This window comes from Urocitellus parryii, chromosome 3 (assembly GCF_045843805.1).
Source record: "Urocitellus parryii isolate mUroPar1 chromosome 3, mUroPar1.hap1, whole genome shotgun sequence".
Classification (NCBI taxonomy): domain Eukaryota; kingdom Metazoa; phylum Chordata; class Mammalia; order Rodentia; family Sciuridae; genus Urocitellus; species Urocitellus parryii.
This window is the reverse complement of record NC_135533.1, coordinates 204,647,237-204,673,145: the sequence shown is the minus strand read 5'-3', so window position 1 is coordinate 204,673,145 and position 25,909 is coordinate 204,647,237. Positions and strand designations below refer to the sequence as shown.

Genomic DNA, 25,909 nt, shown 5'->3' with positions numbered 1-25,909 from the left:
TTAGGCCAATACCACACTGGCCTGAATACTGTAGCTTTGTAGTAAGTAACTAGGAAGTGTGAATTCCTTGTGGAATTTTAGGACCAGCTTTTCAATTTCTACAAAAAAAAAAAAAAAGTTTGCATTTTGATAGTGATTATTCTGCATCTCTACAACTTGGGGAGTACTGCCATCTTATTTCCAATCCATGAACATGGGATGTCTTTCCATGAATACCTTTAACTTTCTTCAGTGAAATCTTCATTTTCAGTGTACAGGTCTTGCACTTCTGTTGTTTACTCCGAGTATTTTATTCTCTATGATGCTATGGCAAATGGAATTGTTTTGACACTGATTTTAAAATGCACTGAGTGAGTCTCATTGCACTTAACTATACTCCACCGAATTACCTCAGCACTGGAAGGAGCCGCTCCTTACACCCCCAGGCCTTGCAGCCTCAAATCCCTCCTTAGCCAAGTCATGGAGCTAATCAGGTGCAATCAGGCGGGAGGGCTTTTTGGGTCCTCGGAGGGACCCAGCAGCCTCCAGAGTGTTTGCTAAAGCAATTCAACAGATGTACTGAGCTCCTACTCTGTGTCAGACACAGTTCTGGAGGCTCGCCAGGCATCAATGAATAAAACAAAACAAACACCCTGACTCTTAGGGAGCTTATATTTTAATTAGAAGAGACAACAAATGTAACAGATAAAGTTAACAGATGTCAAAGCCCACCAAAATATCACTTCTCCAGGAAACCTTCCCAAATCTCCTCACGCCATCCCAACCCCATGTCCCCTTCTGTGGGGACGAAGGCCTGCCTCCGAGCTCCTCCTAAGCCAGCTCAGGGTTGGGCTCAGGCATAGCTCGCAAAGATTCAAAGGGTGGGCACAGAAGACATCGCCCTTCCCCGTCGGGGCTTCACTTGCCGGACTGCGCATGTGCGTAGCGCAGACCGACCAAAGAGCTCAGACAGGTGTTGGCCTTCGCGCAGGCGCACTGGCGGCCGCCGGGAGCGCTTCCGTCTCCCTGCCGCCCCGCCGTCGCCATGGCCGCGCCCGCCTCGGGCCTCATCTCCGTGTTCTCGAGCCCGCAGGAACTGGGCGCGTCATTAGCGCAGCTGGTGGCGCAGCGGGCTGCGTGCTGCCTGGAAGGGACCCGGGGTCGCTTCGCGCTCGGCCTGTCGGGCGGCAGCCTCGTGTCGATGCTGGCCCGGGAGCTACCTGCCGCCGCCGCCCCCGCCGGGCCCGCCAGCCTAGCGCGGTGGACGCTGGGTTTCTGCGACGAGCGGCTGGTACCCTTCGAGCACGCCGAGAGCACGTACGGCCTCTACCGGGTGAGAACTACGGGGGCCGCCGGGGGTCACGCCGAGAGGGCCGCGCCCACCTCCTGAACTGCGGCTACGGGCGCCGCCGGGGATCACGCCGAGAGGGCCCCGCCCACCGCCCGAGCCTCGCCTTTGTGGGTGGGGTCACTCAGGGCCTCGCCTTGCCCTCTGCAGTTGTCTGGGGACTGATGGGTGTCCTGAGGTGCCACCTGGGCCACACCACTCTCCAATTCTACGTCGGTGGTCCAGTGTGACTAGGCAGAGGGACAAGTTTGGCCAAAGAGCTAGAAGTGACACTAAATAACGCATTGTATCACAAGTTCCAAGAGCCAGGCGTCTGGGATCCGGGTGGAGCCTGGCCCTGTTCCTTATCTGGGGCTGAAGAGGAGGAGGATCGCGAGTTCAAAACCCTGTCTCTAAAGAAAATATTTTAAAAATGGGATTGGGATGTGGCTCAGTGATTAAGTGGCCCTGGGTTCAATCCCCAGTGCCAAAAGAAAAAGAAAGTGTGTTGTTCCTTTCCTTGTGTAACTTTTTTAAAACTTTGCATTTTTTAACATTAAGAGCAAAATTCTAACAAAGCAGCAAAAGAGAAATTATGTGGCCATTCTCCGAGTGTCCCCGTTGTGGGGTCCTGTGCTCTGTGCTAGGGCTGCAATGGGGAGCCAGGCGGTTTCCTCCAGGGCTTGCAGCATGGACGGCCCCCCACCCAGTGCGAACAGCTGGCTTGGAAGGCTGCAGGAGCTGGCACCGGAGAGCTGGCACAAGGGGACGCTGCCAAACCAAAGGCCATGTCCGGCCGGCACTTGCTCCTTCTGCTGGTTTTCTGCGAAGCAAATGACCCCAAACGGAGGGGCTTAAAAACGACAGGAATTTGTGTCCTCACTCACTGAAGGTTAGAGCTGGAGTCAGGGGGTCCCAGTGCCACGCTGCCTTGGGAGCTCTGGGGGAGGGTCTTCCTGCCGGGGTTCCTTGGCTAGTGGCAGCCTACCTCCAGGCTGCCCCCTCTGTTCCTTCTCTCATTCCTTTCATCTTAGGATGCCAGTCTTCTAAGTGACTTTGGGACAACCCAGTTTGAATGAATGGGTCTTAACTAATTTCATCGGAAGTTACACTTTTTCTTCTTCCGCAGCACTGGATGAGCCAGGGCCTCGCGCACGCAGAGCAAGCTCTCTCCCACTGAGCTTCACTCCCAGCCCTTTTTATTTTATTTTGAGACAGGGTCTCACTAAGTTGCTGAGGTTGGCCTCAAACTTGTGATCCTCCTGCCTCAGCCTCCTATGTAGCCGGGAGTAGAGATGTGCCCCAGCACACCCCAGTTGTAACCCTATTTCTTAGCAAGATCATATTCTGGGGTTCTAGGTGGTTGTGAGTTCTGGAGGTACACCATTCACCCCACTACAGGGTGCAGAGGCATTTCCCTCCTTGAGGTGGGACCTGGGTCCTCTAGGCGTCTGCATTTCTGCTGAGAGGCCTTGGCCCTGTTGCTGTGGGAGAATCAGCTGGGGCTGCCCTCCAGGGGACAGTCCTGCAGCATGTTCAGAAGGAACCCGCCCAGTTCTGTTTCTCGGGACCTGATCCCCTGAAGCCACCCAGGCCCTGTTCCAGACTCCCTGGAAGCCCAGCCTGACCTGGGGCGCCCTGTCCCCGTGACCACTGAGGGGCAACTCCCGGGACAACCTGGCGGGGGCAGGGGTGGAGTCAGTGGAGGGCTCAGGAGTCGCCTGGCCCCAGCCAGCCTGTGAGGAGCCCTGGGTCGGAAAGGGCCCCGAGAGGGTGTCCCTCCTCTGGGCCTCTGTGTCCACTGTGTTTGTGGGGTGTCGGTTCGAGGCCACCCAGGAGGGTGGTGTGTAGTCGCATAGCCCTGGGGAGGGGACAGCCTGGGGCCTGTAGCCCATGTGACAATGTGACGTGCTGAGGGAGGAACTGGAAGAGGTGACAGAAACGGGCCTGGGCGCTTCCAGCTGGGTTTGCCCAGCGAGTCCCTGCAAGGGTGCACAGGTGGCACTGCTGGGCCTGAATGTTCATGTCCCCACAAGTCCCAAGGAGATGGCCCTGGGAGGTGGGGCCTTGGGGAGGTGACGAAGGCCCACCTTAGAGACCAGGAGACCCGCGAGTCCCTTCCGGGGCACGAGGACCCAGCGGACCGTCTGAACCGCAGGCAGCCCCTGCCACACGGAGTGCCCCGGAGCCCGTGGCCTGGGCTTCCCACGCTCCAGAGCTGTTGTCCTCAGGCCGCCCCATCTGCTCCTTTGTCACAGCAGTCCAGCAGACAGACAGGGACAGAGCAGGGACGCCCGTCCAACAGTGAATCCGACCCTGCCCCGCCCGGCTCACACACCCTCCGTGGCTCCCTACCGCCCCCAGCATGGAGCTCCTCCTCAGGCCCGCAGCATGTGGGCGGGGCAGCTAGCATCCCTGCATCCCTGTCCCCACCTGCCCTGGGGACACTGGAGTGTCATCGCTTCTCCTCTGTGGGCTGCGGTGGCCGAGCTGCCCTTGGCTTGAGGTTGGGCTCCGAGACGCTGCGGGAGGTCGCCGTGGGCTGTCTCAGCAGGTCAGAGGTCTGGGCCGCTTCCCCGCCACAGGTCAGGGTGGCCCTGCGGCTCATCAGGTGGGGGGGGGCAGGAGGAGGCCCAGGAGCTGTGTAGGGGGGAGGGCGAGGCGGAGGGCAGGGCCATGACCTTGGACTTGAAGGAGAGCTGCTGGTAGCACTTGGCCACTGTGACTCCAGCTTTCCCAGGGTGGCCACTCTCCCTCTGCGGGGACCCTCCTGTTCTGCCCCAAGGGCAGCCGAGGTCCCAGTGAACCTTGTCCCAAGGGCCGTGTTACCTGGGCCCGGGAATCTGGTCTTGGCCAGGATCGGTCTGGGCACCTGCGTCTCCCCGGGTGTAAGTGGGAAAGGGACAGCGCCTAAGCCGGAGGATCCAGGTGGTCATGTCGCTGCTGGTGACATTGTCCCTCTGTCTCCACAGACGCAGCTGCTCTCCAGACTGCCCATCCCAGACAGCCAAGTGATCACCATTGACCCCACGCTGCCCGTGGAGGAGGCGGCGGAGGACTACGCCAAGAAGCTGAGACAGGTGGGTCCCTCCGAGCAGCCCCCGTGACCGTCAGCAACCAGAGGTGGCCCTGGGGCCGCTCCGCAGAGGAAACACCCCGAGGACTCAGCCCCACGTGGGGGGGCTCTAGGGTTGCCTGGCTGCTGACATGCAGTGGTGGGTCCAGGTCCCTATATCTTGGGGACAGTTGTGTCCCCAGACCCGGGCCAGGACTCTTAGCCAGTCGGACACATGAAAAGTGGAACCTCAGATTAGAACCTCCTCGCTCACAAGCACCACAGGGCTGATTCCTGGTTCCAGCTACAGCTGTCCCGTGGGACCCTCTGGGGTGTTGATTCCTGTAGTCCCCGTCACACGCCAAGACCGAGGGTGATGAGGTCGCTTCTACCGAGTGCTGTGGTGCTGACGTGTGACTGCAGGTCATCAGAGAGGGTGGCTGTGATGCCTAACAGAATGCAAATGCGAAGCAAGTCGGGTCGCGCCTGTGACTTAGGGAATGATGACGAGGAAGAGGGCCGGCTGCTCAGTGTGGACGCAGCTTAGAAACTGTTTTCAATTCATTGTCAGTTAAATCGGAGAACCTGGAGGAGGGAGCAGAGGGCGGATAGCATTGTGTCCTCTGACAAATCCTCATTTGCTCCGATCCCCACGCTCTCAACCCCTCTCCCCTGCCCAGGCCTTCCAAGGAGACTCCGTCCCAGTTTTCGACCTGCTGATCCTGGGGGTGGGCCCTGATGGCCACACCTGCTCCCTCTTTCCAGACCACCCCCTCCTGCAGGTGAGAGCACCCGCGTAGACCCTGCCGACCTGTGTCCTGAGCCCCTGGTGTCTGGAGCTTCCAGAGGGTGGTGGCCCAAGGTGGCGGTGGTGGCTAAAGCCAGGGCTGAGACTGGCCTGCACCAGCCCCACCTCCCAGCCCTGCTGAGCCCCACGGGACCCACCCCAAACAGAGACCTCGAGCAGGGGTGCAGCTCAGCGGTGGAGCACTGACCCAGCATGTGTTCCATCTCCGTCTCTATGTTTTTTGATTTCCATCTCTGAAAAAACAGGTGGGGGGACCTTAAATAACCTGCCCCAGGACTGTGGGGAGAGCATGGGGTGAGGGATGGGCCAGGCCTGGTTGCATGCGTGTTCAGGCAGTAGACACGACGCTTGTCTTCTGTTCCCTACCACGGGCCTTCCTTCCCCAGGAGCGAGAGAAGATCGTGGCCCCCATCAGTGACTCCCCAAAGCCACCTCCACAGCGTGTGACCCTCACGCTACCTGTGCTAAATGCAGCCCGAACTGTTATCTTTGTGGCCACTGGAGAAGGCAAGGCTGCTGTTCTGAAGGTAATGGCCAGGGGTTCCAGTCCCAGGAGGGTTATGGGCACCAGGGATATGACCAAAATATGACCCCAAATGCTATTGTGCTAGAGAAATCAGATCTGAAAATAATTCACTGATTCTTGAGTCAAAGGGGGAAATCGAAGTTAGGAATTAACACACATGAAATGAAATTGATGTAGCATGGCCAAAGATGTGCTCAGAGGTAAATTCATGCATTAAATACATAATTTTTTGTTTGTTTGTTTTTTGTACCAGGGATTGAATCTAGAAGTGTTTACCCACTGAGCCACGTCCCTAGCCCTTTTTGTTTTATTTTGAGACAGGGCCTTGCTGAATTGATAAGGACCTCACTAAGTCGCTGAAGCTGGCCTCAAACTTGCAATCCTTCTGCCTCAGCCTCCCAGGTTGCTGGGATTACAGATGTGTGCCACCACTCCCAACTTAAATGCATAATTTAAAAAAATTTTTTGTTGTTGTTACTGGAGATTGAGTCCCTACCACTGAGCTATGCCCCCAGCCACTTTATTTTGAGACAGGGTCTCAGTAAGTTCTTGAGGCTGGCCCCAGCCTCCTGAGTTGCTGGAATTACAGGTGTGTGCCGCCATTCCCAGAACTTAAATGCATTTTTAAAATTATTAAAGAGGAAACAGTAAATGCTTTATTTTAGAATTAGGAAGAGGTCAATAATATTAAATTAAAGAGGGCTGGGGTTGTGGTTCAGTGTTAGAGCACTTGCCCAGCATGCATGAGGCACTGGGTTAGATCCTCAGCACCACATAAAAACAAAAAATAAAGATAGTACATCCACTAAAACTAAAAAATATTTTTTTTAAATATTAAATTGAAGAAAAGATAGCAGAAGGAGTAAGTGCAGTTAAAATCAGAAGTTGATGGGTTGGTTAATATTTTTTAAAGTCTAAAATAAGTAGATCCAAAAGATGGACAAAGCCCTGTCAGTGCTAATCAAGAGAAAAAACAATGTTGCATTAGGAATAAGATAAAATATAGCTACACAGAACATTTTAAGAAAGTATAGAATAAAATATTAAAAATAAGCTGTAAGTCGGGCTGGGGTGGGGCTCAGTGGTGGAGCGCTTGTTAGCACATGTGAGGCCCTGGGCTCCATCCTCAGCCTCAGCACCACAGAAAAACAAAGGAATGAAATAAATATAACGTGTCCAACCACAACTAAAAAATAGATGTTAAAAAAATAAGCTGTAAGTGATTCTAAAAATGTTCAAGTGCCAATGGGCAACTGTGGAAGACACTAGAATATTTTTTTTTTTTTGAAAGAGAGAGAGAGAATTTTCAATATTTATTTTTTAGTTCTCGGCGGACACAACATCTTTGTTGGTATGTGGTGCTGAGTATCCAACCGGGGCCGCACGCATGCCAGGCGAGCGCGCTACCGCTTGAGCCACATCCCCAGCCCTAGAATATTTTTTGAATATGTAATAAAAATAAAAGCTGTCGAGCCCGGACGTCGTCCTGGGGTGGCTTAGTGCTGGGGTTCAAGGTGCACGACTCTGGATGGTCCTGTAGGCAAGCTCCCTGCCAGCGATGGCCAGCGTGCAGCCCCCTACGCCCCAGCTCTCCCACCTTAGGGGGGTGGGGGATCCCCAGGGACTCCCCACAGGTGGGTCCAGGTGGCTGCTGCTGTGAGCTCAGGCCAGCGACTTGCCTCCCTGGGTGGTGGCAGGAATCGAGGTCCCCACAGCTGTGGCAGAGGTAAAGACACAGAGGGCCTGGGGGAGAGAAGGCAGCACAGTGTCCCTCGGTGTCCACAGAAGATTGGACTAGAACCTCCTGGAGACCCAGATCCATCAGAAGTCCCATCTGTAAAATCATGCACTATTGCACCCCAGCTGGGCACATCCTCTGTGGCCTTCAAATGTCCCTTGGGGACTTAGGAAACCAGATAGAGTGTCACAGCCCTGTAAAGAGGTGTCATGTAATCCCAGTGGCTTGGGAGGCTGAGGCCGGAGGATGGCAGGTTCAAACCAGCCTCAGCCACGGTGGGGCCCAAGCCACTCAGGGAGGCTGTGTCCCTAAAAAATGTACAGAACAGGGCTGGGAGGTGGCTCAGTGGTCAGTGCCCCTGAGTTCAGTCCCTGGTACAAAAAAAAAAAGAGTTGTCACTGTGTTGTTTAGGGAATCACAACAAAGGAAGATGTCGGAACGGGTTCAACACACTTTACTTTTTTCTGGAATGTGCTGGGTGTCTGGTGGGTAGACACTTGGCCATCTGCATTCATAGCTCCCATGACGACGGGTCGGGTCAGGGTCAGCACCCCACGGCCTCCCAGACCACGTCGCGCCAGCTGGGCATGGTCCTACCTTGGTAGATGACTGGGCACAAAAGTCAAATGAAAAAGAAGAAATTTCTAGAAAATTCTGATTTCCCTGCCCTTGGTGAAGTCTTTCTAGCGCACCCACCACTTGGTACAGATGAGCTGCAGCTGCTGTAGCAGGGACCGGGCCATCGCTGTGAGGCTGGACGCCCTGAGCTCTGGCCTCCACGGGGGGAGCTGGCCCTGCCCACAGCTGTGGGTCGGGGCAGCTGAGGAGGGCGGAGGCTGAGCATCCCCCATCCAAAGTGTCCCCAAGTCTGAAACCTCTTGAGCTCCAGCAGAAGGCCCCAGTGGACAATCCCACACCCGGAAACTGTCCCTGCACAGACGTGAAGTTTCAGGTTTTCACTCCAGATGCAAGAATCAGTGCGTATGGGAGGGGGGGACGGGCACCAGTGTCCTGTCCCCAAGATGCTCCACCCTAGACCTGGGTGCGCACAGTCCCGAATCCAAAAACACAGTTTCTGCCGCTCTCCCGGTCGGGCGCTGTGGCAGGGACTATCAACCACTGGGTCCCTTTCAGGAGTCACCGTGGGGCTCTGAGAGGCCGAGGGCGCTGGGGTCTCACGCTCTGTCCCCTCCTCGCAGCGCATTCTGGAGGACAAGGAGGAGAAGCCGCTGCCCGCCGCCCTGGTCCAGCCCCATACCGGGACGCTGCGCTGGTTCCTGGATGAGGCGGCCGCCCGCCTCCTGTCGGTGCCCTTTGAGAAGCATTCCACGTTGTAGCCGGCAAGGGGACGCCAGGGCCACCAGGGCCACCGAGGCTGTGCGCCAGGGACCTCCCGGGGCTGGGCCCCTCTGGCCACGGTGCTGCGAGAAGGAAGGGACCGCCGCCAGCTCTGCCTGGCGGGGTCAGCCACGCCGTGGGGCCGGTGACCTGCGTATTAAAGGGAGCATTGCTGGAAGTCCCCACTGTCCTGTGGTCCTTCACGACAGCAGCCCGGGGACCCTGCCCGCAGCCCTGGCCCATTGGCAGAGGGTGGGGCCTGTGTCCCCGGGGCCAGGGCACCTGGTGTGGTGAAACAAAGTTCCACAAGCTGGGTGGCCGAGGATAGGAGAGAGTCACCCTGTCCTCGCGTGGCAGTGGGAAGTCCCAAGTCAGTGTGGGGGCGGGTTCCCAGAGGCCCCGAGGCAGGCTCCCCCCAGGCCTCTCCTGCTTCTGGTGGCCACTGCCTTCGTCCTTGGCGTCCCTGGGCTTGGGGACGCCTCGCTGCAGTCACAGCCTCTGTCTTCTCGTGGCCGTCACCCTGTATGTCTGTCTGTCTGTCCTCCCGCTCCTCCTCCTTCCTCTGCGGTGCCAGGAGGTGAACCCAGGGTCTCGCACCTGCGAGGCCATCACCCGGTAGTGGCTCCACCTCCGAGCCGCGCCCAGCCCTTTTGATCTTATTTTGGGTCCGTCTTGCTGAGTTGCTCAGGCTGGCCTTCAACTTTCCATCCTCCTGCCTCAGCCTCCAGAGTGGCCGGGATCATAGGTGTGCGCCACCGTGCTCGGCCTCTCTCCTGTTAAAAGGTCGGCCGTGGTTGGAACTGGGCCCACCCTAAGGAGTCCCCTCTGCAGAGACCCTTATTACAAATCACGTCACATTCTGAAGTTTCAGGGTCAGGACGTGGACCCGTTCTGGGGGCCACAGTTCCTCCTCAGCACACGTCCCCGAGTGCTGGCTGCCCCGCAGGGCCAGCGGTGGCCCCTGGGTCTGGCTGATGGCTGGCCTGCCCAGCACCTGAGGCCACCAATGTGCCCGCCGCTGCCCACGCTGCAGCTTCTCCCAGCTCCAGGGACCCCACTCAGGAGGCCGGTGGGCACCTGGACTGCTCAGCCCTGCGCAGCTCTGGGGGGTGTGGGGGTCCTGGGGCAGCCCCGAAGGCTGAGCGCAGGTGGGAATTGAAACTGCCTCTGGAGGCAGCTGCACGAGGGGGAGGGAGGCCGAGCCACAGAAAGTGAAGTTCCCTTGGACATGTGGTCCCCGTGGGTCGCTCAGATGTGAGTAGAGGAAGTGGGGCGAGGCCTGAGCGGAAACTGCCCGAGAACCAGCGAGCGGAGCCGATCAGGAGGGAAGCGGCCGCGCTCTCAGTAGGGCAGCTGCGATGGAGGCTGGGCAGGCGCTGAGGAAGGAGGACGGGAGGTGGGTGTGAGGACCTCCGGCAAGGGCCATCTCCGTCCCTGCTAAGCCACATTCCGGCCGCAGGGCCTTGGCATGTGCTGTGCCTGCCGCCCAGTTGTCCCCTTTTCCAGCTCTGCCTAGGTCCTCAGGCCCCCTCCCCCTCCCCCTAGGCATTTGCCATCCCCCCTCCATTCCTCCCGCCCTTGTTATCTGACAGTTTGGTCACTGTGTTTATTTTGCTCCCTTGTGACTGATGGTCCCTGGAGGTCTATTTTTTGCCACTTCTGCACCCTCTGCTGTGAGGAGTGATGTTGAAAGAGAAGATGGATCCTGTGGTATTCATGCAGGGCACGCTCAGATGTGATGGATGGCTTCTGCAAAATAGAAGTTCATGTCTTTCTCTGGAGAGAGGGCAGCCAGGGCTGATGGAGCAATGTCATAAACTCTTGGGGACCCCAGTTCCTGCTACAGTTATTGCTGTGCCAACACCATCATGTGGGATCTACCTCATAGTCCAAGGGGGCTGCTTATGCTCTAGCCTTTGTGTCTGTATCTCAGCCACTGGAAGAGGAAGAGGAAAAGGAGATTGACTCTAGGGAAACATCCCGGGATTTACCGCAGACACTTCTGCTCACATCTTCATGGCTGGACTGTGTAGCACAGCCCCGTGTAGCCGCAGGGAGGCTGGGAGACATGGTCCATTTAGTAGCCTTGTAATGGAGACCCCAGGGAATGTGTTCTGTGCACTGACCAGAGCCCCTGGGCTGGGGCAGGGCAAGGAGAGGGAGGGGGCGGGTGGTGGGCTGGGGGGTGGGGCAGTACCGAAGGACTTGGGGTGAAGCCTCAGGGTCCCCCCCTTTCCTTCAAGGGTCCCCATCCTCTAGGACCCCAGCTTGGGGACTTGTGGGGACTTCTAAGCCAGAACTGGATCCTCTCCAGACCCAGCGTCGCCCAGCACCGGGAGGCACAGGTGGGGGTGGACGCCAGGACTGAGGTGCCCTTCGTGTCCATCCCCCTTCCCTGCCCCCACACCCGACTGCTGTCCTGTCCTGCTGCAGGTCTGCCCTGCATCTCTCCCCCAAAGCCACTCAGGGCTCCCCCCCCCCCCGTCCCCACAACCTCCCCCTGGGACTGCCCCAGAGAAACCACCAGCTCTGGGAGCGGCCCCCGGGGGCTGGAGGAGGACGCAGGTGCAGGGCGGGGCAGGCTGGCCTCTGCACCCCTACACCCCGCCCTGCCACCAGGCACCTTGTTCCTGGGGTGTCCCGTGCCCAGCAACCTGGGAGGCTGTGGGGAGAAGCGTGTCCTCTCCACCCCAGGGGCCCGGGGACCACAGCAGGATGGGAGCCCGGCCCTCCAGTCCCCTGGACAAGCAGCAGCAGCAGCAACTGAAGGGTGAGCCGGGGGTGGGCGGGGGGGGCGGCACTGGGTGAGCCCGGGGCGCAATGACCTCCAGTGGTGATTTGTAAGTATAAATGGGACAGACTTACGCTGGACAAGGCTCCTTATTTAAATGAATTCAAATGTGACTAATGTTCTGCGTTTTTATTTGGTGACTCCGATGACCTGTTTGGGGCATGGGACCAGGTGGGAGGTGTCCTGGGCACAGTTGGGCCCCCAAGGGTGGCCCTCCTAGGTGGCTGGGCCCACCAGGTTCGCCTGCATGCCCTGGGGACTGAGGAATCAGAGCCAGAGTTGGTGCTGCCTGAGTTACTCTGTTCCCTCATATTGAGATTGAGCACCTACTGTGTGCTGAGTCCTGGGGACATGGTAAGGAAACAGGGACAAGTCATGGTCAACCAAATGGCAGTTGGACTGGAAATCACAGTGGGAGTGACAGATGGAGATGGAAGAGGGGAGACGGGGTCACATGAGGGCTGGGGCGTGTGGTGGAGCGGGCAGGCAGGAGATGTGGGAAGAGCATTGCGTCATGGAGAACTGCACGTGTGCAAGGGTCTGTGGCGCATGTTGCAGACTGCCCAAGTTCAGAATTAGGCGCTGGCCTCACTCACTGTGCCCTTGGTGAGTGCTGTCCCCTGTCTAGGACTTATTCTCCAGTCTGTTGACAGGCAGCGAAGCCTGTCCTGGAGAGCCGCTGGAGGACACAGTGAGTCAGTCACCTGTGCAGACTTGGGACTTTTTTTTTTTTTTCTGTAGTGGTTTAAACAAGGTTAAGATTTAGCTGGGTGTGGTGCTGTACACCTTCAATCCCAGCTACTTGGGAGGCTGAGGAAGGAGGATTGCAAGTTCAAGTTCAGCCTGGGCAGCTGAGTCAGACGCTGTCTCAAAAAATAAAGAGGGCGAGGATGTGGGGAAAGGCCCACTCAGACACTGCTGGTGGGACTGCAAATTGGTGCAGCCAATCTGGAAAGCAGTATGGAGTCTTCTGGGAAAATTGGGAATGGAACCACCATTTGACCCAGCTGTCCCTGTCCTCCGTCTATACCCAAAGGACTTAAAAACATCATACCACAGGGACACAGCCACATCCATGTTTATAGCAGCACAATTCACAGTAGCTGAGCTGTGGAGCTGCCCTGCACGCCCTTCAGTGGGCGAAGAGACTGGCGCACACACAAGGGAATGTCACTCCGCAATAAAAGCCTGTGCAAGTCCCCAGGCAAAGGGGCGGGAGGACTCCCGGGATGTGAGGGGTCTGCTCCAGCTCTGAATTTGGTGACCCTGGCGTGGATGTGTGGCCGGGCTCCGTGCTTTAGACTCTGAATGACATTTACAGAAAGACACCAGCGAGGCCCGAGTCCCCTGAGCCCGTGGAGAGGGTCGGGGCGTTGAGGGAGAACGGGATTCAGGACAGTCTCCTCGGCAGCCTCAGGGGCCCCATCTGATCTCTTCCCAGGCAGCTGTTTAGGGCCCAATGGGGCTGCTGTCCCTTTGTCCCGTAGGTGAGGTGGACGTCCTGCTGAGGAACTTCCTGCCTTGTTACCGCAGGCAGCTGGCCGCGTCTGTCCTGAGGCAGATCTCCAGAGAGCTGGGCCCCCAGGAGCCAGCCGGATGCCAGCTGTTTCGAAGCAAAGTGGGTGCCACTGGGTGCAGGGGCCTGAGTGTCCGGGCCTCCTCAGCCCACATGCCCTGCCACGGCCTTAGCAATATTCATCTTTGGAACAAGTGTTCCCTGTGTGTGTGCTTCACACGGCATCCCTGGTTAGGTCCCTAAGGACACATGGTGGCGGCAGAGGCTCACAGCCTGTAATCCCAGCAACTCAGGAGGCTGAGGCAGGAGGATCCCTTGAGCACAAGAGTTGGAGGCCAAGCTGGGCAACAGCTCAGGAGGAGGAGGAGGAGGAGGAGGAGGAGGAGGAGGAGGAGGAGGAGGAGGAGGAGGAGGGGCGGTGTGCCCTTCACTCGTGGCACCTGGACTTAAAAACATCATACCACAGCCAGAGCTGTCCAGGTGACGGAGAGCTCAGCATCCCCCTGGTCCTTTCTTGTGCAGAAGCTGCCGCGAGTCCGCGAGCACCGAGGGGCCCTGATGCACCTGCAGGGCCACCCGCCCCGGTGGCAGCCGGTCTTCTGCGTTCTCCGTGGGGACGGTCGTCTGGAATGGTTCAGGCACAAAGAGGTGCGCGGGTGCAGAAGAAGGGACTGCTTCTGGCGTCTTCCGTCCTGCCCTCCCCGGCACCACGCGGGGCCAGCGCTGGCACCGGGATGAGTGAGAGCCCTGTGCACTCGGCCTGGGTGGGCCACCGCCTCTGTCCCTCGCCTGAGCTGGGAGAGATCACTCGCTGGGATTCAGTTGCGCCTCCATGAAATGGGGCGAAGGCGTTCCGCTGCGCAGGGAAAATGCTCGTGGGGACCCGGTCCCGCTCAGCGCGGAGGGGGCGGGGCGCTGGGGCAGGGGGAGGGGCGGGGCAGGGGGGGAGGCGGGTGGCATTTTCGGCCGACAGCCCCTGTCCTGGGTTCCCTAGGAGTATGAAAGCGGGCGCCCTGTCCTCGGCTCCACGGCCCTGACGGGGTACACGCTCCTGACGTCCCAGACTGAGTACCTCCGCCTCCTGGACGCGCTGTGCCCTGACTCCTCCGGTAGGGCTCCCGAGGCCCCAGAAGTAGGTTTCCCCGCTCAGCACGTCCTTGGAGCCGGGGACCACCCTGGGTGCACGGCGGGAGCCGATCAGCACCCCTGGCCTCACGCACTGCGGCAATCCCCCCCAGACGTGACCCCAACAGTCTCCAGATGTCACGTCCCCTGGCAGAGAGAGCAGCATTGCCCCGGGGGAGCTGTCCCCCTCTGGGAAGAAACCACCCCCCTCCAGGCTGAGAGGAGCAGTTAGGTCACCCGAGGGGAACCGAAACAGCAGAGCTGGTGAAAGCCAGAAAACCCAGAGTCAGCAGGCTCGTGGGGAGACGGGCACTGGGGGGGGAGGTCGCCCAGATTTGGCTGTAGGGTTCATCTACCTGCTGAGGGCTCCTGAATGTGCAAGTGTGAGTGTGTGTGTGTGTGTGTGTGTGTCCCTTTCTCTCTCTCCCTCTTTCTTCCCCCCTCTCTCTCTCTCCCTCTTTCTCCCTCTCTCTTCCTCTTCCTCCTCCAACATGCTGCAGAAAAAGGTTTAGGGTGAGAAGCAACACCCCTGGGCCAGGGTAGGCTTGGGGGTGCTATCTTGTGCCTGCCCAGCCGGCAGCCTCTTCACTGATGACCCCATTTCACAGATGAGGATGTTGAGGCTGAGGAACGACCCACGGTGGGTAAGGCACAGAGCCAAAATCCCACCCTCGGTTCACAGCCAAGCTCATTCTACCAGCAAAGGAGCAGACGAAGTGCGTGGCTGCTGATTAAGACCCACGCCCTCCTTCCGGCTGCTTGAGTCAATGATGGCCCAGACATTGCACCTGCCGAGGGAGCCCCAAACACCGAGGGGCAGAACTGCCAGTGACAGACGGAAGACCCCGTCTGTTTCACAGATGCCCCCCCACATTTGCATGTAGACTTTATTTTTTAGTTTTTATTTATTTTGCAGGCTGGGGATGGAACCCAGGGCCTCATGGTGCTGGGCAAATGTCCACCACTGAGCCATGCCCCCGACCCACAAGCAGACTTCAAAATCTGGATGGTGTCTAGATTTTTATCTCTGAGTTGGGAGGTCCAGGAATTTCCACTACCTGGATTTTTGGGTCTTTTCACAGTCTTGTATGTGTCTCTCTGGAAATTAGAGCAAAATACTGGGGACTGAGGAGACCCCAAGTCAATTCACCAAAAATGGATACACTCATTTTGCCCAATTTCCAGTTCTAAGTCATCAGTATCATATTAAGTCCATTTTACAGGCAAGAAAACTGAAGTTCAGAATGAGGAAAAAGTGTGCCCTATTTGGTCGGGCACAGTGGCGCATGCCTGTAATTCCAGCAGCTCAGGAGGCTGAGGCAGGAGGATCATGAGTTCAAAGCCAGCCTCAGCAATAGTGAGGCCATTAAGCATTTCAGGGAAACCCCATCTCTAAGTAAAATACAAAAAGGGCTGGGGATGTGGCTCAGTGGTCCAGTGCCCCTGGGTTCAATTCCCAGTATGGGGAGAAAAAAAAAGTGTGCCCAATTTGTAGAGTCAGAAAATAGTTCAGCCGGGTTTGACCCGAGGCCTGACTGACTCCAGTACTCCCGGAAACAGCGCTTGGATGCGTCCCAGCAGGGGATCAATGGGTGATGGCTGCCTGGAAGCTGTGCTGGGGAACAAAGGCTGGGATGGGTTGGTGATGTCTGCCCTGGGCATACCGGGAGGCACAGGGCCGGCCTCAGGAGTGTCCTGAAGACTGGCAGCCACACCAAGGCGGTTCGGGCTTGTTGAGTGACTCCCCTTCCCGGAGGCTCCGTATGTAGTTTGTGGGTATCTTTTAGTGACTGAATGGATGAATGATGACTTGACTTCTTCTGGCTGCTTTCAGGGGACCAGGTGCAAGAAGACACTGAACCCCTCTTGGAAGCGCCGGTGAGCTTCCCCCTATTCCTGCAGCACCCCTTCCGCAGGCATCTCTGCTTCTCTGCAGCCACCAGAGAGGCACAGCGTGCCTGGCGTCTGGCCCTGCAGGGTGGCATCCGACTTCGGGGCACAGGTAGGTAGTAGGAAGTTTTAGGCAGTCATGGGGCTCGGGGTTTGGGATCAGATGGCTCTGTCACGTGGGACATCTTCATGCCTCAGTTTTCTCATCCATAAAATGGGTTGCTGGGGAAGATAAAAGGGACCCCAGGCAGTTGTGAGAACAGTAACACCAGGGCTGTGACGGAGACACAGACCATGCCGTGAGGGAGGTCTTTCCAGAGGAGGAGAGGTTGAAGCTGAAGTCTAGAAAAGATGAGGGGTCAGCCAGGTGAAGCAGGGAAACAGGATGGGCACATGCAGTTGAACCGGTTGTTGACTGCACAAACGTACCCCCGCTCCGAGGGCAGTTAGGGGCCTCTGTATGGCCCGAGCTGCTGACCAGGGGCTGCGGTTGCGCGTGGGGTTGCCCCTCCTCAGTGGAGCCAGGGTGCCTTATGGTGGAGGTGGTCCCGCCGGAGTGCGTTTCCTGCGGGAGGGTTGTGCTGGTGCCGAGATGCGGAGGTGGGTGGCCCTTGGGTGCTCCCGGTGAGCTCAGGGCCTCTCGGGCTGTCGGGGAGCCAGGCTGCGGGGTGCCCTGAGGAGCCGCCCTTCAGTCCTGCAGCGGAGCCAGGCGCCGGCTGCCCGCGCCTTCCTGGAGGCCGTCCGGCTCTACCGGCAGCACCGCGGCCACTTTGGCGAGGACGACGCGACCCTCGGCTCCGATGCGGAGGTCAGTGCCCCACCCGGCGGCCTCGGGAGCCCGGACGCCTGCGGCCGGCCCTGCGCCCACGCCCCGTCTTGCAGGTGCTGACGGCGGTGCTGCTGCGGGGGCTGCTGCCGGCCACGCGGGCCCAGAGCCTGCGGGACCTGCGGGGAGCTGGCCGCGCCCGGGCCTGGGCCTGGACGGAGGTACCCGGGGTGGGGCCGGTGGGAAGGTGAGGGGCGGTGGCCCGGGTTCCCGACCCACGACGTCGCCTAACTCTCGCGTCCTCTCCCGCCCCGGGTCCTGGGCGCTGGTCGGGGCAGCTCGCGGACGCCGTCTACGCCGCGGTCCTGGCGGGCGCCTCGGCGGGGCTCCGCGCCTTCCAGCCGGAGAAGGACGAGCTGCTGGCGTCCCTGGACAGGAGCCTCCGCCCGGACCTCGACCAGATGCTGCAGCTGCGGGCGCGCGTGGCGGGGAGGCTGCGGGGTGAGGCTACGGGGTGAGGCCCGCCCGCGGGAGGCCGGGTGTGGGGGCGGAGCCAGAGCAGAGGGCGGGGCCTGGGAACCCTGGAGGGGCAGGGCCGGCAAGGGGCGGGGCCCAGAGGCCGAGTGGGCGGGGCCTGGTGCGGAGCCAGAGCAGAGGGCGGGGCCTGGGAACCCTGGAGGGGCAGGGCCGGCAAGGGGAAGGGGCGGGGCCCAGAGGCCGAGTGGGCGGGGCCTGGGCGGAGCCGGGCCTGGGAGCAGGTGGGTCAGGGAAGGTGGAGGCCTGGAGTGGCCGCGTCCCCTAGGCCCTGCTGAGCCAGGGTCCCCCCCCGCACTCGGCCTTGGGGTGCTCTGTGGAGACCTCAGGCCGGTGCCTTCCACAAGCAGCGGATGTCCAGGGCCCGCTGAAGGCCTGCCTGCGCCGGAAGGTGGACACGCAGCTGCCCCAGGTCACACAGACGCTGCTGAGCACCGTGGAAGCCGCGCTGGACGCGGTGCGGACCCTCCTCGCCCAGGGCATGGACCGCCTGTCCCGCCACCTGCGTGGGAACCCCTCCAGCGCGCGGCTGCGCAGAGAGGTGAGCCAGGGGGGAGTTGGGACCCGCAGGGGGCAGGTCAGCTGTACCCCAGAGCCTCCTTCCTGTTGCAAAGCCTTCTCTGATCTTTGCCTCAGGCTGCTCTTTATCTCTTGTGGACCTTGGTGGAAGTCCCCTCAGCACCACGCGACAGATATTCTGGCTCAGTCTGAAACGTGAGCGGAGGGCCGGGCTGTGGCTCAGGGTCGAGCACTTGCCTGGCACGTGCGAGGCACTGGCTTCGATTCTCTGCTCTGCATATAAGGAAATAATAAATAACCACTAACTAAAACAACAAAGACAGAAATGTGAGCAGAGCCGGGTGCGGGGCTCATCCCAGCTTCTCCAGGGGCTGAGGCAGGAGGATCGCGAGTTCAGAGTCGGCCTCAGCAACAGCAGGCACTAAGACCCTGCCTCTAAATAAAAAATAAAACGGGCTCATGTGGCTCGGTGGTTAAGCGCCTCTGAGTTCAATGCTGCTTACCAAAAATAGAGAGAGAGAGAGAGAGAGAGAGAGAAGAGAAGAGAAGAGAAGAGAGAGAGAGAGAGAGAGAGGTGAGAGACTCCATTTATGCAGCCCCAGACCCCAGCAGGAAAAGGACATCAGGTGTTGCTCACAAGGTGATTCCAACAGGGTGTGTGTGCATTTACCCTCATTCATGCCAACACCACTAGTTATCATTTTTTTTCAGGTTTTCTATTTTATGTCTCTCTCACCAAACCTGTGACTTACTACAAGTTTTTTGGTGACAGCTGAGGTGGGATGTGTCTCCACTCTCATTTCTCCTTCAGCAAATTGGCCACAGGGACCTTGACCTTGCTTTTCTATCCATTGATGGGTTTTTGTCACCCAACCCCCTGGAGCACAGGTTTACGCGTTTGGGGAGATGCCCTGGGACCCAGAGCTGATGCGGAAGTGCTATCGGGAGGCCGAGCGCAGTCTTGGAACCCTGGGGCAGCTGGCAGCACCTTTCGGCTTCCTGGGGACACAGAGCTTGGTGTTTGGGGTCCAGGATCTTGCACAGCAGGTGAGGGCAGCAGGAGGCTGTGGGGGGAAGAGTGGCCTCCACAGAACAGTGGCCAAGCTGTGCTGGGGGGACCCGGGTGACCGGCAGAGCTGACACGCACGTCAGAGGCAGGAATTGGGATGATCCGGTGCTGCCTGGCACAGTTGTTCAGTTTGCACACTGCACAAGAACCCTTGGCAGTGGGGGTTGAACTCCAGCTGGGTCTCTACTTCCCAATCCAGGTGCCCTGGCACCTCCCCTCTTCCTGAGATGAGAGGTGGGTGGAGGAGGGGGTGGGGAGCTGGCTGACCAGGGCAGGCTGGAGGGCGCTGGGCAGGCATGTCACCTCAGCACCTCTTCCCACAGCTCATGGCCAACGCTGTGGCCACCTTCCTGCAGCTGGCGGACCAGTGTCTGACCACCTCCCTGGACTGCCAGCAGGCGGCTGAGCAGCTGGGGAGAGTGGGAGGGCGGGTGCTGAAGGTGAGGTCTGCGGGGCGGGTGGGGTGGGCCTGGCTGCCTAAATGGCCGCTGGACCGGGCCCTGGGCGTCTGGTGCAGAAGTTCCAGTCGGACGGCGAGGCCGAGCAGTGCAGGTGCGTCCGGGGCTGGCTGCTGAGCATCTCCCTGCCCTTCGTGCTGAGCCAGCTCCAGCGGAACTGCAGAACTGTGAGTCCCGGGGGCGGCCGGCGTTGGGCTCTCCATAGAAGGGACAGTGCGCTTCCTCCCTGGCAAAGCCACTGTGCCCATCAGAGGCTTTTCTTCCCTGATCCTGGGGCTGGACCAGGTGGCTCTTCTGGGTCCTCTGCCTTTCTCATGACCCTTGACCTGCCACCTGATGGTGGGCGGGTCCCTGTGTTGCCAGATGGAGGAGGGAAGAGGGAGATGCGCAGTAGGTGAGTTGCCAGGTGTCAGGAAGGGTCTCTTTGAGAAATGACACTTGAAAAGCAAGGAACTAAAGGTACAAGCTGTGTGTCCCTGGAGGGTGTTCCAGGCAGAGGGCACAGCACATGCAAAGGCCCTGAGGCAGGAGTGTATCTAACCACCTCTTAAAGGACCCATCTCTCCTCGCAGGCACCAGGGACTAAATTTCTAAGTCATGACTCTGGGGGACAGGGTCAGACCATAGACCTTGCTAATGCTGTTCATCTGCACAACAACCCTCGGGGATATGGGTCACCGAGTCCATTTTATAGATAAGAAAACGGAGGCCCAAGTTCCCCCAGCTAATCGGGGCCCAAACCCACATCCTGGGTGTGTAGAGGTCCTTGTCCCCAGGGTAGCCTTCACTCCCCACAGTTCCAGAAGCTGCCCGAGTTTGAGGGGGACGTCCTTGCCATGGGCAGCCAGGCCCTGACCATCGAGGGCATCTACGAGGATGTCATCCGGGAAGCCTTGCTGCAGAGGATCGACCAAGGTGAGCCCGCCCCGCGGTGCCACAGGAGGCTGGAGGCCCTGGCTGCCCCCACTGCTTGTGACACTTGCCCTTTAACCTGGGTCGGGACTGGGGTCCGGGTTCCCAGGTGGACAGTGAGGGGCTCCCTGAGGGAGGGGGCCTCTGAGCGAGGCCATGAGAGCTGTGTGGGGTCCTCAGGATCGGGGGAGGCAGCAGAGCTCAAGAGCTGGGGACAGACCCCCAGATCAAACCCACGATAAGACTAGGAATGGGCTCTCACCCCCGCTTCACGCTGGGCTGGTGCCGAGGCTCCCGGGGAACTCAGACGTGGGCAGACCCCTCTGGAGCTCCAGGGCTGGCGAACAACTCTAGAAACATCTCCCTCCGGCCTGTTTGCCTATGAGCCTGTGACCCCAGAGACGTGTGTGCACACGTGCAGTGGGCTGGGGGTGGGTGACAGGCAATGTCATGGCATCTGTGTGCCATCTTGCTGGCACACGGGTGTGAGGGGGAGGCTGGAGGCTGCTGGAGCCGATGGGCACGGACTTGGAGGACAGGAAGAGGAATTTGGACTTTATTGTTTAGGCAATAGGGAGCCATAGAGGGTGTGTGAGGGGAGGGGGAGAGAGTCACATTGGAAGCTGTGAAGGAGGCTGTGGTCCCCATGGTCCTGGGGACAAGGAGTGGGCCGAGCAGCCAAGGGGAGCCCAGAAGCGAGGTCAGGAGCGGAGAGGAACCTCAGAAGAGCCTGTATTTGAAGGACACAGAGGGGAGGAGGGAGCATAGGAGGTCAGAGAGGTGGCAGAAACCAGAGACCTTGCCATCCCAGGAGCCAGGGGATCCGGGCGAGGCTGTCCTTGCCTGTGGGTGGCCCAACAGGACCAGGATGCCTTAGAACAGCAGGAGTTTTAAATGAAAAAGAAAAAAAAAAAAGATATTCTCTGACTGCAACATTCCGTCCCCATCCAGGGGCCTCAGTGAGTTTCTGGTCCTGGGGGTGCTGTGGGTCCTTCAAGGCTCCATCGTCGATTGATTTCTGATGTCTGTTCAGACCAGTGTATTGGGAGGGGCTGGTGGCCTCCGGGTTGGATGAGGGGTGCGAGGCTCAGTTAGCAATGTCTGCTGCGGAGGGGGGCATGGCGAGAGGCTCCCTGAGCGCCCGGCTCAGGATCCTGGTTAAGACCTGGCCTGGAGCCTTGGTGTCCGGTGGCCTCTCTAGGAGAGTGCGCGGCAGCCCCTGGGCCCCTGGGCCTCCCCAGGGGCATCCAGGGGCTTATCTCTTACTTCAGAATTGAAAAAGGGCCTTGGCACCAGCGACTCGCCCTGCACTCAGGAGGCCTCGTGGCACCAGGAGGCAGCAGGTAAGACCTGGAAGTTTCCCCAGCGCTCAGTGGGTTCTAAGGGGCTGGGGGCAGCGCAGGGGGCATGGTCTTCTGGGGAGTGTGGCTTTGGGGATGGAACAGCACGTCTCTCCTGTCCTGCTAGGTGGGCCAAGCTGGTGACCAGCAAGGTGATGAGAAGCCACCGTGGATTCTCTGAGCTGCAGAAGGACCCTGTGGGCCCCGGCTCTGAGGCATGTGGGCTCAGCCCTGGGAGCTGGACTGGTGCTGAGCCGGTGACCCATCTCTTCCGGCCAGGACAAAGCAGGGTGCTTCCCATCAGCTGCTTCCTGTCCTCAACAGGAGGAGGGGACACTGTGGACATGGGATGACCCTTGAGTTTATCATCCGTGAGGACACTGTGAGATGGGCATATTAAGGGGTCAATTTGTTACACAGCAATAGCTAACTAATACACTCCCCAGCTGTTCTGGAGCAGTACCCTGTCACCAATTCCTGCAGATAAATGAGATAAATGGATGAATATTTGCACTAACTAGAACAAATGGTTAAAGAGTCTTTCTCTCTCTTTCTTTCTTTTTTTTTTTTAAACTCTGGATTGAACCAGGAGCACTGAGTCACATCCCCAGCACTTTTTATTTTTTTTTATTTTGTGACAGGGTTTCACTAAGTTGCTGAGGCTGGCTTTGAACTCGCCATCCTCCTGCCTCAGCCTCCTGAGTCGCTGGGATTATAGGTGTGCTCCACTTGTACCCAGCCCCCTGAGACATTTTAACCAGAACTAAATTACTGGGTGTTTTGTTCCTCGTCTTTCAGACAAACAGCTCAGGTCACAGGGAATAACCTTGTACAGTCCGCCCTCTGAAGATGTGGGATTCACATCTGGGAATTTAACCAACCATGGATCAAAAATATTTGAGAAAAAAAATTGCATCTGAATGAACATGTAGAGACCTTTGCAGAACTGGGATGGAACCCAGGGCTTCCTCATGCTGGGGGAAGCTGGGGAAAGCTCTGCCACTGAGCTACATTCTTAGCCCCAGACATTTTGTGTGTCCATTATTTCCTTCAACAATACAACGTAACAACTATTTAATTAGCGTATACATTGGATCAGATATTATACAGCATCTAGAGATGACTTCAAGTCTACAGGAGGCAAATGTTAATGCTACTTTATATACGAAGTTTAAGCATCTAAAGATTTTGGTATCTGTAGGGGGCCCTGGAATCAATCCCCAGATTCCAGGGAACAACTTCTCAGGCAAGCGCAGAGCCTTGTGGGGAACTCCCCAGGGGAAATCTCAGGATGTAGAGGAAGTGTCTGTCACATCCTCAGTGGTCTCCATAGCACTCTCCTGCGCTCAGGCAGCTTGGTCAGTATTTTTAGCTCCTTCCTTCCGTCCATGTCCTTAGCCACGTACCCCCTGGATGCTTATTCATTCCTATCACGTTTTCATTAAGTCCCCATAGAGCATCCCTTATGCACCAGGCCCTTGACATGCTAATTTTGGGGGCACCATTATGATGCTCACCATTTTACAGATGAGGAAACCGAGGCTCAGGTCTGAAAAAGGACTTGCCCCAAGTTGCCAGACTCTGGTGCCAACGCCAGCCACTGCACCCGCCACCTCCCCAGGGACACCTGGAGCCGACTTCACCCACATCCACCCGCATTCCCACTGGCTCAACGTCTCCACATAGAAGTTTTGGGCTATTTTCTACACTTTGTAACCCCTGAGCCTCTGGAAAAACTGTGTTCTTTTAGACGCCCACTGCTTTTGTGCAGGTTTTTTTTTTTTTTTTTTTTTTTGTAGTTGACACAATGCCTTTATTTTATCTATTTTTATGTGGTGCTGAGGATGGAACCCAGGGCCTCGCATGTGCTAGGCGAGCGCTCTACCTCTGAGCCCCAGCCCCAGCCCCAGCATTTCTGCATTTTCTACACATCTTTTTCCATATGAGGACTTTTCATTAAAGAAAAATAACCTGTTAATTTGATAGATAACTACCTCATTGTCTTTTAAAAATTGCTTGGATAGCTAAATTGAGCTTGTTATTGGCCATACGTTTGTGATTTTTTGTTATTATTTTTAAGGCTAATTGTTCCTGTGTTTTACCTGCTTTTTCTTCAGGAGTGTTTAGTGTTTTCTTGTTGATAAAGAACAACTCTTTGTATATTAAGGATAATCATGCTTTGTGATACAGGTCATGATTTTTTTTTCCCTCCTCAGCTTGCTGTGAACTTTCCGGGTTTAGTTCTCTCTCCAAAACTTTCTTTTGCAAGGAAGGGTGCTGGGGCTGGAACCCAGGGCCTGTGAGCAGCCCCTCTACCCAGAGCTTTCCTCAGTCCCCAGTCTTAACTGGGTATCAGGTTTCTATGCTGAGACAGGAGCTCAGTTACTGACTTCCCTCTGCTTGCCAAAAAAGTCATCTGTTCTCCGGAGGTTGGCAGCATTCTCCAGTGTCACAGCCTGTCCAGCGGCTTCCGGAGCTGGCCTCCGAGGGATTTCCCTGGGGTTCTGCTGCAGTCAGCTTTCAGAGGGACCTGTACACTCCGGATGATTTCCTTCCTTTCTGATCTGGTTTTCCGTCTTTCCCAAGAGAATGAGAGAAGCCTGAGCTTTCCAGACTTTTCTTCCAACTCTACTTTCTGAGCTAAATTTGTGCTGTGCCTCTCAGGCTGGAGGCGTGGCTCGGTGGCAGAGCCCTTGCCTGGCCTATGGGACACCACCGTGGGCCATCCCCAGCTCTGCCCAAAGAGAGGCTTTACAGCCTCCAGCTGTGTCCCCCTTTCCCGGGACAGGGTGGAGCTGTTAATTCTGGAAACACTGTAGCAATAAGAATTTGTTAGCCTTCCCCTTTTGACAAAGCCATTCTTTGTCCTAGGGGTGTCTAAATCTTTCCAGATGGAATGAGATATCCTGTCACCTTGTTTTTGTTAATAATATGAAAGCTCTTAAGCTCTTTCCTTATCCAATCCCGAGTATTTTTTTTTTTTTTGCCTTTTTATTGTGGAAAGTTTCAAACACACTCCTCACATCACAGACCCCGTGGGCCCTGCACAGATTCAGCAGTGACCTGTAGGCAACATTCCCTTTCCCAGTCCTCCCCCACCCCACACAATCATGTCACCAATCAAGATTCTTTCAGAAGAGCCAAACAGTTACCTTGTAGTGGGGAGTATTGTGGGCAAAAACGGGAAGACTGGGATGCAGAAGGGGTGAGTGTCCTGTGCCCCAGGTAGTTGGGCCTGGCCCGGACTTTCAGGTTTCGCCCACTTTCTTCCTTAGGCCCCGCCTTCATCTTGGTTCCTTAAATTTCGGGTCCCACTACCTGTGGTGCCCACGGGGCTGCACTCCGCGAGTGCCCTGAATTCCACAATATTGAACCCTCTCGCCCCCATCTTCGTAAATAAATATGTGTTTGAGCATCAGGCTTAAAAGTTCATTTTAAAGAATGACACAAACACGATTATGCAGAACATTACAGAACCAGGCGCCGTGGCGCACACGTGTAATCCCAGCAGCTCGGGAGGCTGAGGCAGGAGGATCTCGAGTTAAAATCAGCCTCAGCCACTCAGCGAGGCGCTAAGCAACTCAGTAAGACGCCAAGTCTCTAAGTAAAATACAGAAAAAGGGCTAGGGGTGTGGATCAGTGCTTAAGCGCCCCTGGGCTCAATCCCGGGCACTAAAAGAAAGAAAAGAAAATACATTATATATTGCAAAACAATCTCCTGGGAGGATTTCCATGGAAATGATGACCCTGCGGGAGGACTTGCTTAGGCACTGCAGTGTCTGGCCGCTCGCGCCAGGCCTGAGGGTTCTCTCTGACCCCATGTTACACAAGGCGGACAGCCTCAGCGCGTCCACTGCGGGGGCTGGATTTGAAGGCGGGTTTCTGGGTGCCAGGAGGCTCAACAACCCCTAAGGAGAGGTCAGGAACCAGGATGGTAGATCACATGTTGCAGCCAAGGAAACTCAGATCTTTTGGGTCCTATCTAGCCAGGTCCGTCTGCTGGCAACGCGGGTCTTAAACACGTGGAAGTTAGACGGCTCCTAAGGATGACCTCCCGGAGTGAGCGAACGTCTGGCTGCCACGCCAGGCCGGCTCCGTCAGCAGCTCTCTGTGCCTTTAAGGAGGCAACGCGGGGCGGGGCTCTGGGGGCTGGTCCGTGACGTCACGAAGGGGCGGCCTCGAGTTGTCGGAGGGTCAGCGGCGCTGAGGGGCTTTAAG

The 25,909-nt window shown here is 57.4% G+C and overlaps 2 protein-coding genes across 2 annotated transcripts; both read left to right on the top strand.

The window, feature by feature from the left end:
* Positions 1 to 577: 577 nt before the first annotated feature.
* Positions 578 to 8,942, top strand: Pgls (6-phosphogluconolactonase). Its single transcript, XM_026389913.2, has 5 exons — positions 578 to 1,312; positions 4,279 to 4,386; positions 5,042 to 5,143; positions 5,556 to 5,696; positions 8,633 to 8,942. The coding sequence occupies exons 1-5, from the start codon at positions 1,025 to 1,027 to the stop codon at positions 8,768 to 8,770; spliced, it is 777 nt and encodes a 258-aa protein (XP_026245698.1). The 5' UTR covers positions 578 to 1,024; the 3' UTR covers positions 8,771 to 8,942.
* Positions 8,943 to 11,486: 2,544 nt separating this feature from the next.
* On the top strand, positions 11,487 to 22,166 carry Niban3 (niban apoptosis regulator 3). The gene is made up of 15 exons (XM_077795714.1): positions 11,487 to 11,541; positions 13,050 to 13,180; positions 13,601 to 13,726; positions 14,073 to 14,187; positions 16,038 to 16,205; positions 16,786 to 16,901; positions 16,976 to 17,080; positions 17,198 to 17,360; positions 17,744 to 17,934; positions 18,801 to 18,959; positions 19,305 to 19,421; positions 19,499 to 19,606; positions 20,237 to 20,354; positions 21,623 to 21,694; positions 21,819 to 22,166. The coding sequence occupies exons 1-15, from the start codon at positions 11,487 to 11,489 to the stop codon at positions 21,833 to 21,835; spliced, it is 1,761 nt and encodes a 586-aa protein (XP_077651840.1). The 3' UTR covers positions 21,836 to 22,166.
* The last annotated feature ends 3,743 nt before the right edge of the window (positions 22,167 to 25,909 follow it).

Bases quoted from the DNA above. Each gene is read 5' to 3' on its own strand.
- Pgls (XM_026389913.2), top strand. From the start codon at position 1,025: ATGGCCGCGCCCGCCTCGGGCCTCATCTCCGTGTTCTCGAGCCCGCAG. The intron at 4,387-5,041 runs GTGGGTCCCTCC...TCCCCTGCCCAG, and splicing joins ACGCCAAGAAGCTGAGACAG to GCCTTCCAAGGAGACTCCGT. The intron at 5,697-8,632 runs GTAATGGCCAGG...CCCTCCTCGCAG, and splicing joins GCAAGGCTGCTGTTCTGAAG to CGCATTCTGGAGGACAAGGA.
- Niban3 (XM_077795714.1), top strand. From the start codon at position 11,487: ATGGGAGCCCGGCCCTCCAGTCCCCTGGACAAGCAGCAGCAGCAGCAA. The intron at 11,542-13,049 runs GTGAGCCGGGGG...TTTGTCCCGTAG, and splicing joins GCAGCAGCAGCAACTGAAGG to GTGAGGTGGACGTCCTGCTG. The intron at 19,607-20,236 runs GTGAGTCCCGGG...CACTCCCCACAG, and splicing joins TCCAGCGGAACTGCAGAACT to TTCCAGAAGCTGCCCGAGTT.